Below are 11,652 nucleotides of genomic sequence, written 5' to 3'. Positions count from 1 at the left end.
ATTACACCTCTTGACAATGGCTTTTATTGCATTTAACGTCTTTTAACCCACCAGTTCATGTGTTGGGACTCCTGAAAGGCCGACATTGCATGAAATAAACATGCCTTGCGAAGACGACCATCACGAGAGCTGGAGCGAGGATTCATGAAGAGGAAGTTCCATTGCTGCATCATGGGACCGTGGGGGGATGGCAGGTCAGAGGCCATGAGCCAGTATAGACAATTACAAAAGGTCAAAGATTCACAGCAGTTTGATTGCAGAGCATTCGGAATGTTCGTGCCATTAACCAAACGGTTATACTTTCAAATTACAAAAACAGTGACATTCATAATGAAAAGGTATTTCCCCCCCGACAGCATTGTCATTCCACAAACTCTGCCCTCGTTTGAAATTCTAATACACTTCAGACACACAAAAACAGAATGCATTTTATTCATGAGACTAAGACTCGTGCTCAAAGTTGTACTCGTCTACCGCATCTCGTCAATAACACGAGATATGAAATTATATTACCGTTGTACAGCCTTTTGGAGGGTCCCCCCCCCTTCCATATGTAGTGAATAAACTCCGTGACCATAATTACAACTGCCAGCTAAAAAATTACCAAAATAGCCCGCAAAATGTTTGACTTTTAAATATGCCAGTCATTGACAATGTTTGTTTGCACGAAAGATGTGATACTCAAGAGTTTCTTCCAGAAATGTAACAGGCCAGAATTTTTACTTGAAATTTCAAAGCAATGCTTACAATACTTTGTAGACGATGCCTTTATGTCCAAGGCATTTCAACGAGAGTACTGCCACCTCTTGGAATTTCTGCAGGGGGGCAGCTGCTCAACGGATTCCGCTTGCTCACCAGTTAACACTTTGCAACACAAGCAGTTGCTACTCTTTGGTTGTTTCGGTAAAGTCACGTAGGTAAAATAAAAGAAATGAAAACTAAATTAAATCACGTTTCGGAGGCAACACAAGCTTCCGTCTTCAGGTGGAACCCGTCACAGCAAAACAGCAATTTTGCTGTTTTCATTTATTGTATTTTACCTACGTGACTTTACCGAAAAAAACAGAGAGTATGAATCCTTGCAGTCACGAAAGCTTCAAATCTAGAAATAAGCAGTTCCATAAACAAAAACCAGTCTCAGGATCGCATTACACTGTGGAACATATGGCTAAATCTGCAGCCTCTGCATGCTGGGATAGCGTATTACCTCCCGAGCACAGCACGTAGATAACATGCAACGTTCACATCTTGCATCTAAATCTGAACTACGACTTTTAAGAAGCAAGTCATTTTAACCTCTCAACCAAAAATAAAAACTGCAATTGCAACGTCACAAGCCTAATTGCTTTTAAAAGAATACATACGAAAAGACATTAACACTTTGCAATGACGATTAGGCAAATGTGGAATTTTAAAATAAGCACCAAACAGTCATTTAATTTTACATTGCTATAAAGATGTTAACCTTTAACTCCCATGTTTGCCACAGAATAGGAAATGTATAGCAAATGCCCCTTACACATAAAAAACAAGATTTGGAATAAGCACGAGCTGTTTCTTCAACTTTGTAAGCTAACAGGTAGTGTGCACATATTGCATATATAGGTAACATGTTTGTGAGATAGTTTCAGCATCTATCACCATAAGTCATGGCATAGTATAACAGCACTGTATGGTTTATACATTTTAGCAGTAGAATGCATATAGTCGACATAAAAACAATGCTTACTATTCAGTTATAAAAGCATCAATATACTAGTGTTTGACCTCTTAAGAATCGCTACAATACGAAACTTTTTGTTCAGTTCAGCAGTTTAAGAAAGCACTGATAAAATGTTTGCATACATAACTCGGCTACGTACATAAGAGTTGCAAAAGCAACGCCTTGGTGTTAATTTTGTTCTCATCGGCAAAACACATCGGTCACATTATTTATGTTTTTTTCCCTCTTTGGGTGATCACATTGTTCGCGAGGCTGCCCAGTGAATGAAGACGAGCGGAGAAGCGGTGCAGAGATGTACGTTTGAAACCACAAGAGTGCCTCCCGGTTGTCGCGCACAAGTTTGAGACCATCAGTTGCCAGTACTGCTCCTGTGCCGCTCGCCTACAGGAAATAAGCAATCGATGCATTTAAAAACGGGTTAAACCAAAATGTCGTTATTTTAAATACTTCAAAAACATGTCCAGTTTTGATGTACAACTGACATATGGAAACATGAAGTACAGTTTATACAATAGCATCGCAATTTTTAAATAGGTGAATTGTCACGATTCTTGGCAACGATGAAATTCTGCGTTGTACATCCCTGGGGGGGGGGGTTCATCCACACATCAGGGGTGCGAATACCAAACGGCTTATGCAAGTGTATACATTGCGAGGCTAAGATTTGTTCCATTTCCAATTCCTTACGGGGCTTACACAAGGGGATTATGTGAAGATAGGTAGGGGGTAGAAATGTTAACACATGATCTTAGTCAATTATTTGTACTTGCATATTGCAGCATGCATGTAAACGTCAGTAATTACCCATTGTTTAATAGTTCTCAGGTCAGTTCACGTGCTTTCGTGCAGTAGCAAGAGACATCATACATGTAAAGTTATCCTTAATAATAGCCAGAATTATATATGAATTCATGTTTGAGGCGAACATTCTGGTAATGTGCAATTGTCTTTACTGTGAAGCAGTGAGGTTTAAAAAGCTGTCAGTAACTTGATGCATATATAGTATAAGCCATGCCTATTATTTCGCTGTGAAAATGAAGTATGGTACTTTTAAACATACTTTACCTGATTCTTCATTCTGGGATACATATAGGAATCAAATCACTGCCGAAAAAAGTATTGCCATTGGTTTCCATAAATAAACAATAACTGTGTGCTTGTGCAAATAATTAAATATGTAGTGTTCAAATACAGGGTGCTCTTCACCCACAAAAGCCACACCTCCACCATAACTTCTCCATTATCATCTCTTCTTGCATCCTCCACTAAAGCGTAGGATTACGAACATTATATGATCTTTTTTATATTAAAGTCAAATTATTACCTCATTGGTCATAGCTGGATGGGTGTTAAACAACCCTTTTTCTGCATAGCATGTATGGCCCGCATTTTTACCGTTATTGTCTACATAAAACGATAGACTAAAATTAACATCTTATGACAGCTCCATTATTTGAAAGGCTCCATTCACCACCATCACCTCTCACGTTTCCAACAGAAAGCAACGTTTAGAGTGTCACCATTCCTTTAAACACGTATTTGATTTCCTTTAACACAAATCACATGGGGGATATGATGCATAAACCTGTCAAGCACATAAATTGGTTCTAAACATTTAATAACAATGTGTGGAGATTACAAACTTAGCAAAATTGATATTTGATATGAATTAATATTTGTATTATCAATGTATGATGACATATTTGTATTTGTGTTAATGGCTGTGACTTAAAGGATCAAGTAGAAATGTTCACTGAAGAAATAAAGTTAATTAGAACACCATATCACTGAAATAACCCAGTTGATTTTTTTGGTTAGGCCACAATGATACTACAATAACTATAAGTGCTAACATATACTATGAAACTAACATTACAGTATATTATACTAATAACTGTTATAACCACAGCAATATATTTCCTAACTACCATAACCCCAGAGATTAAGGTGGACAGGGGCTGATGATAATTGTGATGGATGGGGACAAACTTGCACGAAGGTGAGACCAGCAGTGGATATATCATTGGTGATGGTGATCATGCACTTCAGTTATCTACTTTCAGATACACTTTGCTCAAATGTGCGATTCCTTGAAAAGTACATGACTTATTGAATTACTGCAGTCACGAAAGCTTTAAATCAAAAGTACATGACTGCCACGACACCAAATGTGTGCATTATTGCTCTATGCCACACCTCTCATCCTCTTCAATGCAATCATCAAACGACTTGGAAACGTTCTTGAGGTTGCGTATCCCACTGGCCACGTGGTCAAGCTCTTGTTGAAATCGCCGAGGAGTCATAAAATTGCCCCTTAAAAAAACACGCACACAAAAGTTCCAGTGACGCATAGGCTTTCACGACCAATATTATTCGTAATAAAGGTTTTTGTTGGGGTTAGATAGCGCAAGTATAATGTTTTGTTAACCCGCCACCACCTGACGGCCAACCAGTAAGGTTTGTCATGTAAACAAAACGTGCCAACTTAGTTACTACTTCAGCCCACTGGTGTTGAAGAGTAAATCCACAACATTTACAATTTGAGTACTGCAACATTCCTCTGGTAATTACCAGCTGCCAATGACCATGTTTGTTTTTTTAAAAAGCAGTTAGCAACAATGACATCCCAAATGAGCCACTCTTTCAGAATGTAACAAGTACTTGTAAAAATTATCATTGTCCCCCATTGCTTGAGCAAAAATGTGTACTTTTCCTTGTGTGGACTTAACACTTTGATAAATTATACCAAAGCCATTCGTGCAAGTCTCCATCAATGCTGGCCAGGAGGCTCAGTGGTGGCAAGTGGTTCGCAATTGGATGGTTGTCGAGTTGGCAGATTGCCTCGGACCATCCTCCCTCTAGAGAGATGATGATTACCACTTTATGGTCAAGTCTTCAGTAATAACCATATGGATAGGTTCGCCACCACTCAAGGAATGTGGAATTTCCACCACTGGTTCAAGTCTGTCAATGAGATAAGCACCACCTCAATGTTCATTTGAGTAGGAAACCACATTTACTCGGACTTTGATAAAGTACCCAAAATTATTTTAGTCAAATATTCCATGAGACCTTGATGCTTCCCACTGACCAACCATGGCCAATTGCTTTTTTTGCAACAGTACCTTCGAGCAAGGATACTTCTTTTCACCGACGAACCAACAGGAGAGCAGTAAGGACTGCGCAATGCAGCTGCCCGGATGGGTCGCTGGCTCACACCAAGCCCTTGGTCCGTCTTGCGAGAGGATAGGCAGCCCTGCCGGGGAGAGCGGGTGGCCCTGCCCGTGCCCTTCCTGGGGCCGCGTCCTGCTGGGCTGCTTCTGCCTGCGGAGGTCCTACATGGGCCCGCACGCAGTCCTCCCGGAGTGCAGGTTGTGGGTGGACATGGGGAGTCTGGCTCCAGGGCATGCCAGTTCTTTCTGCCTTGATATGCCTTGTGCAGAGTCTGGTGTCGGTGACATGAAGCATACATTGTTAAGAATTAAAGCAGTGGTTACCATATTTACGGACCTGTTGGACCACTGTCCACCCTCATGGAGTTTTGTAAAAAAAATTAATCGTATCTGGAACGGCTCCACGGACCACAGATTGTGGACCAATGTATGTACCCAATGGCAGAGCCAGGATTTTCAGGTAGGGGGGGCAACCCCTCCAGCAATGAAAAATGATAGAGGAGTTGTTAGTGAGTAAGGAGTTGTTTGTAAGGACTTGTCCCTTGCTTTTTAATCGACGCGTGTGCGGCGATGGCACAGCCATCGATCGAGGGTCGAATTCGAACCGCGTTGTGTGATTGGCAACGCGATCGCTGAAGGTGTTGATGCCTTCAGGGAAGTCTCTGGACTGTATACGCAACTGCGAACAATTATGTGAGTCACTTATAACCGCTTTGCCGTTACTTATTGCCAATTATGGACCCAGACTATTGTCCTCTTATCTCATAGAGTCCCTGGGCACATAATAACATGCTACACAGTGGCAGTCGCAAAATGACGATTTATTAATAATAAACCCCAATGATCCGATCGAAATGAGGGATTTCGATCGGATCATTGGGGGGGGGGGGGGGCACGTGCCACCCCACTAGCTCCGCCAGTGTGTGTACCTTACTGAACACAACCTCTCATTTACTATACCCCATCCACGGAGTTTGGGAATGTTATGTCCGTCGTCTCGGTTGGTTTAAATGAAATGGAGTAAACGAGTGAAAGTCGGAGACATGTGCAGAACCTCAGCACAACTGAATACAGAAGTCATTCAGTAAACAATGCAGGTTTTCTGAGTAATCATTAAAAAGCGCCAAACTTCCCCCTCACCTGTCCACCGACAGGTAGAGAGCATGGCGAGGTAAAGTGTGGGCACGTGTATTTCCCTTCAAACACGCTTCGTCTTACGTGCGAGAGTAGCTCCAATCCCCTCTACACACATCATTATGGAGGCCCTACCACACGCAGTTGCGTGAGCAGTAATTGCACGGCCATGGGCGGAGTTTGCGGGGGGGGCAGTGCCCTCCCCAAACTGGACAACTTTATAACTTTATTTTCAGTAGTTTACAACATTAAAATTAAATAAATTATATTTCTATGCACCCGCGATCCTGAGGGACAAAGCGAACCCCAGCGCTCTCCCCCCCCCCAAAAAAAATATAAAAGTCAAACTCCGCCGATGCCCAGACCATTCCATTTAATATGTAAGATTACGGACGAAGTGTACTGATAACACAAGCGACACATATATGCCAATAACAGCAACGTGTATAGAGCAGCAGTGATAACAATAAGATCGCAGGCGGCGAACCTGCGCGAGACCCGCGAGGCCTCCTCCGCGTCCTCGCCGCTGCTCCGCGGCCGCGCTCTGCACGGGGCGAAGCGGCGTACGGAGAGGCGCGGGGCTGCGAGGGCTGCGCCGGGTAGCCTCCTCGGCCTCGGGCTCCTCCAGCACGCGGTGGCCGCCCCGCCATCCCCGCCATGCCCGCCGACCCGAACAAACCGCCCCGACTCCCTGCAACGCTGCCGACATCACGGAGCGTAGACGAAGACGCCGCCGCCGCCGCCGCTCCCGCGTTGATTTCCACCCGCAGTGCCGCGCCAACTCAAACCGTCGTCGCCTTCCGCGTTTGAATTTCACGGCGGCACGCGATTGGTCGGCTCGTTCTCCACTCCTCCCCCCCTCTCTTTCTCTGCCTCGCACACGATTGGTCGGTTCGCTTTTCCCCTGCTGTCTCGCACACGATTGGTTGACGGGATACACGCCTTTTCTCTGGGCGAGCAGCTTTTGATTGGTTGGAGTTTTGATTTAAAGCTTCCGTGACTGCAGTAATTCATATTCTTAGCTCTTTCGGTAAAGTCACGTTGAAGGTAAACAAAATAATAATATATATAAAACAATAAAAATTCTCACGACGTTTCGACCATAACACAAACGGTCATCATCAGGTGTGAAAAAAACAACGGCCAGAAACATTTGAAAGAAGTGGCGGTTTGCATTAATTTACTTATTTTTAAACGGTGTATTTATTTATAAAAAAACGTCAGCGCCTGCGCAGCGATTTAGCAGTTTGTTTAGAAGGACTAGTCCATCTATGTTCTGAAAAGAGGAGGGGGGAGACGAAAAATTAATGTGTGCTGTCTGAAATGATCGGCCGTGGCAGATCATTGTTATAATTCAATAGGCTCACATGACATTGACTTTTCCAAGACAGAGGTTCTTTGTAAGCCATCTGGCTACCATGAGAGATTCGTTCATGAGGCTATCCACATATACAAGCACAGAGACAATTTCAACCGAGAAGATGGATTCTGGCTTAGCAATCATTGGAAGGATTTGATAAACCATTTCAGGTCTTTATTGATTGTTCACGCTTACGGTGGCTTTCAGACAGCATACATTAATTTTTCGTCTCCCCCCTCCTCTTTTCAGAACATAGATGGACTAGTTCTTCTAAACAAACTGCTAAATCGCGGCGCGTGACGCTGACGTCTTTTATAAATAAATAAATACACCGTTTAAAAATAAATTATATAATGCGAACCGCCACTTCTTTCAAATGTTTCTTGCCGTTGGTTTTTCACACCTGATGACGACCATTTGTGTTATGGTCGAAACGTCGTGAGAATTTTTTTGTTTTATATATATTTGATTATTTTATTGTTTCCCTTCAACGTGACTTTACCGAAAGAGCTAAGATTATGCTTGGAGTTTGCTCTCAGACCCGGCAACAAACGCCATTGGTCGGCCAATTCAAAAAGGATTTCGCTCGCGATTGCAGGAGGAATCCGATGAGCTACAAAGCTCTTTTTCGCAGATTCCAGTCGTGGCGGGTAAGAACGTGACAACAAACAATACAAAAAAACATGACAGAGTACGATAAAATCGTACACAGAGAGATTTGCCCCCACCCCTCCCCATATATAATTTTCCCATATATTTTGCCCGTATCTGATTTGCCATGTATATGGAAGATTTGCCCATATCGTCATCGCTGTGTCGAATAGTTGCCAATCGACCCCACGGATCGAGTAACGATGTGACGCGCACTCCTTCATTTAATTGGCTTAATATCATCAGCAAGATCGGTGATTCGGTCGCATTTCATTTTTTTCCCTTGCCGTTTACAAACAGAAACGGCAAAGAAGTGATTGGGTGGCAATGGCAGCCATGGGGTCATCCTGAGTAACTTAACAATCACTGACACTTGTAAACAATAGTGACGGGACTTATACACTTGAAGAAGGGTTATTGCGCCGATTATTTATTTATTTTATGACAGTGTTATTTTTTCTCCTGGTCTTTCGGGTTTTCCTTCCACATTTGAGGTTATTTAGATGAATTCGCTGCTATAAATGTCCAAATGATGGGCCACTTTGTTGAGCGATAATTTGTGGCCAGGTCGCTTCTTAAAAATATGTTAATACCTCAGTGGGCTTTGCCTGGTAGGATGGCGATGGTTTAGTGTTGTATTTGTATGTGTTTGTGTGATTTGCTTACCTTTCTTGTACTTTGAACCACTATCGTGTTTTATACTATGCAGGCCACCATACTTCAATAGGGATTGCCTTTGGTACGGCTATTTGAGTACATACAAAGGAGAGGAAGGAAAAAGATCAATGGGTTCGCATAATGTGCATGCATAATGTACGTTGATTCTAGATTTAAAGCTTTCGTGACTGCAAGGATCCATACTCTTTGGTTCTATTCGGTAAAGTCACGTAGGTAAAACATAAAACAACAAAAATCACGACGTTTCGGCCACAACACAAGCGGCCTTCATCAGGTGAAGGCCGCTTGTGGCCGAAACGTCGTGATTTTTGTTGTTTTATTTTTTACCTACGTGACTTTACCGAATAGAACCAAAGAGAATGTACGTTGACTCATTCATCTCCTTCCCCCACTTTGCGCAAGAAAAGCGCACAAGTTTGGTCACCACATCTACGCCTCTGTATAAGGAACAAAACAGGTGGACTTCTCCATAAATCTGGCTGTCGCCTGATGAAGCTAGTTGCAATTACCGGCGAAACGTCGTACTCAGATTGTTAATGTTGTGGTTTGGCTTTCCAACACACCGGTGGTGCTGTACTCGTCACAAATTGGCCACGTTCTGTTCACGTGACAACCCTTACTAGTTGGCTGTGTCGGGCGGTGGTGGGTTTGACGACACAACATTTATATATTTACGTGAGATAACCTAAAAAAAACCTCTATTATGGGTGCTTTATTCTGTTTCTTGTATCGTTCTGACCCCTGTGCCCCTACTGGACATCTGTGAAAAAGAGCTTTGTAGCTCATCGGATTACTCCAGTATACAAATATATCCTATTCTGATGTGTTGAGTTTTAAAAAAAAAGTATTTATTCACATTTTTCAAAGCATCGTACATTTCCAACAATATACATTTATAATTTCTTGAATTACATATTCCACGCATACTTTGTTTCAGTCTCTTGTGGTTATCTCACAAAGGATTGGTCTTGTGTTCTTTGTGGATATAAACTGGCGGGAGAGAGGGGGGGGTGACTGAAAATGGTGGCCGGAAGCTGCCCGTGTGGCAGCCGAGAGGACCCCGCCCGCTTGGCGGTCTAGGGGGCATTTTTGGGGCTTATTGGATTGGCCTGAAGTGAAGGAAAGGGGGTCCCATCGTCAAATTTTGCGTCCCAAGTGATTGAGGGAGGCTAGCTGGTCAAGGATGTTACAGGGCACAAGTGATGGGGGGTGCATGGAATTTCCTTTGCACTCAGCATAGAATGTTTGGAAGTAGATAGAGCATGCTGGTAATTAGAAATACTCTGAGGTCTAATGCCACAGGAGTGTCAACTTCTAATCACGGAGGTAAATGGTCGGCCATTAGTACGTTTGTTTAAGTGTTCAGTGATGGTGGCGTAGAATTCTCCCCTGGCCGAGCAGGATGAGAACGCGTGCTCCGGTGTTTCAGTCGTTCCCTGAGGCCACCTGGGTCACTGCAGTGAGGTATCGCTGTCAACGTAGGTATTGTACCGTGCAAAAAAATGTTTTAATTGGATGGTCTCCAGGGGGGGGGGGGGGGATCGAGAATGTTTTGAGGTTTTTGTGTGCATTGCACCACTGCCAACGCAGCATCACTAAACAATTGATGTAAACAAGTGTTAAAAGCAGCACTAATATTTAAACAAATGTGAATAACAACCACATACACATACACTTGATATATAACATTTTATGTTTATACTCTCTGGTTCTTTCGGTCAAGTCACGTAGATAGAAATATATAAATAAAAGAACACGACGTTTCGGTCGCAACACAAGCGTCCGTCATCAGATGAGAAAGAATGATCTGCTTTATTTGAAGCTTTTGTGACTTTAGCGAAAGAACCAAAGAGTAATGATCTGCTGTTGTGGCTTTATATAGGCACGGGAGGGGCGGGAAGGGGGGGTTTGTCGAGTCGTGGCTGCAGGAGTTCACGGGGGGTAGGGAGGAGGGTTTGTTGCGTGCAGGGATGGGTGGGGGCTGGAGAAATTAGCATGTTCATGAGCTTGAGTCGTGAACTCCTGCAGCCCCCCTTCCCCCCCCCCCCGTGCCTATATAAAGCCACAACAGCAGATTATTATTTCTCACCTGATGACGGACGCTTGTGTTGCCACCGAAACGTCCTGTTCTTTTATTATTTTTTCTATCTACGTGACTTTAAGGAAATAACCAGAGAGTATGGATTCCTGCAGTCACGAAATCTTCAAATCAAGATTTTGTTTAACGTAGCCGTATTCCAGTCTGTCCACTAGGTGGCGACCTTGTCCCACGGTTTTAACATTAACTGTATATTATTAATTGGAAAAATATAAACATTTACGCACTAGTGTAATATGCAGCCTACAAGCACAAATAAAACATTCACCACGTAAATCGCCAGATTTGTTTGTGCACTAAATTTTTTCCGTTTTTATTTGTACAATACTGCGGACACAATCCTGTTTTTGCGATGAATTACAATGTGGATTTCTCTTCTTGGTTCTTTCGGTAAAGTCATGTAGAATTTAAATAAAATAATAAAAATAAAACATAAAATATAAATTCTCGCGACGTTTCGGCCACAACACAAGTAGCCTTCCTCAGGTGAAGAGACAGAACTGTCGGGCAGACAGCGCTTCAGTGAACACAGCCAAGCTTTGGCCGCGTCTTTAATACGCTGGGTGGGAGGAGCAGAGAGCCTTGACCAAGGAGTTTACATATCAACAGAATAATTTAGCATTGAAGTAGCTATGTTAATGTGTTTGATTAGCATGATGTTAAAATCAGAAATTAGCATGTAACTGGGGGATTAGCATGATGTTAGTGTGAGGGATTAGCATGTAACTATGTCAGAACTGTGTCGGAAAAAGTGGCGGTTTCTTTTTTCTTTTCAACGTTAGCACCACTGTGGTTAGCACCACGGAAAGCGACGAGCTTTGACCATCTATGTTCG

At 42.9% G+C, this 11,652-nt stretch overlaps 1 protein-coding gene across 2 annotated transcripts; it reads right to left on the bottom strand.

The window, feature by feature from the left end:
- Nucleotides 1-416: 416 nt before the first annotated feature.
- LOC116950257 (uncharacterized) lies at nucleotides 417-6,865 on the bottom strand. 2 transcript variants are annotated; one of them, XM_032967926.2, is made up of 5 exons: nucleotides 6,518-6,865; nucleotides 4,849-5,168; nucleotides 3,920-4,036; nucleotides 2,789-2,827; nucleotides 417-2,104 (listed from the first exon to the last, which is right to left on the bottom strand). In XM_032967926.2, the coding sequence occupies exons 1-4, from the start codon at nucleotides 6,737-6,739 to the stop codon at nucleotides 2,797-2,799; spliced, it is 690 nt and encodes a 229-aa protein (XP_032823817.1). In that variant the 5' UTR covers nucleotides 6,740-6,865; the 3' UTR covers nucleotides 417-2,104; nucleotides 2,789-2,796. The 2 variants fall into 2 exon arrangements, with proteins under 2 accessions (XP_032823817.1, XP_032823816.1); XM_032967925.2 differs by lacking the exon at nucleotides 2,789-2,827 and having other exon boundaries at nucleotides 6,518-6,861.
- Between the last annotated feature and the right edge of the window lie 4,787 nt (nucleotides 6,866-11,652).

This window comes from Petromyzon marinus, chromosome 38 (genome assembly GCF_048934315.1).
Source record: "Petromyzon marinus isolate PM22_M1 ecotype Great Lakes invasive population chromosome 38, UKy_Petmar_22M1.pri1.0, whole genome shotgun sequence".
In the NCBI taxonomy this organism is placed as follows: Eukaryota; Metazoa; Chordata; class Hyperoartia; order Petromyzontiformes; family Petromyzontidae; genus Petromyzon; species Petromyzon marinus.
This window is presented reverse-complemented; position numbering and strand designations above follow the sequence as displayed.

Coding starts and splice junctions, on each gene's coding strand:
- LOC116950257 (XM_032967925.2), bottom strand. CDS start 6,739: ATGTCGGCAGCGTTGCAGGGAGTCGGGGCGGTTTGTTCGGGTCGGCGG. Junction 5,169..6,517: donor GCCTCGCGGGTCTCGCGCAG/GTTCGCCGCCTG, acceptor CACCGACACCAG/ACTCTGCACAAGGCATATCA. Junction 4,037..4,848: donor AGAAGTATCCTTGCTCGAAG/GTACTGTTGCAA, acceptor TGTTTTTTTAAG/GGGCAATTTTATGACTCCTC.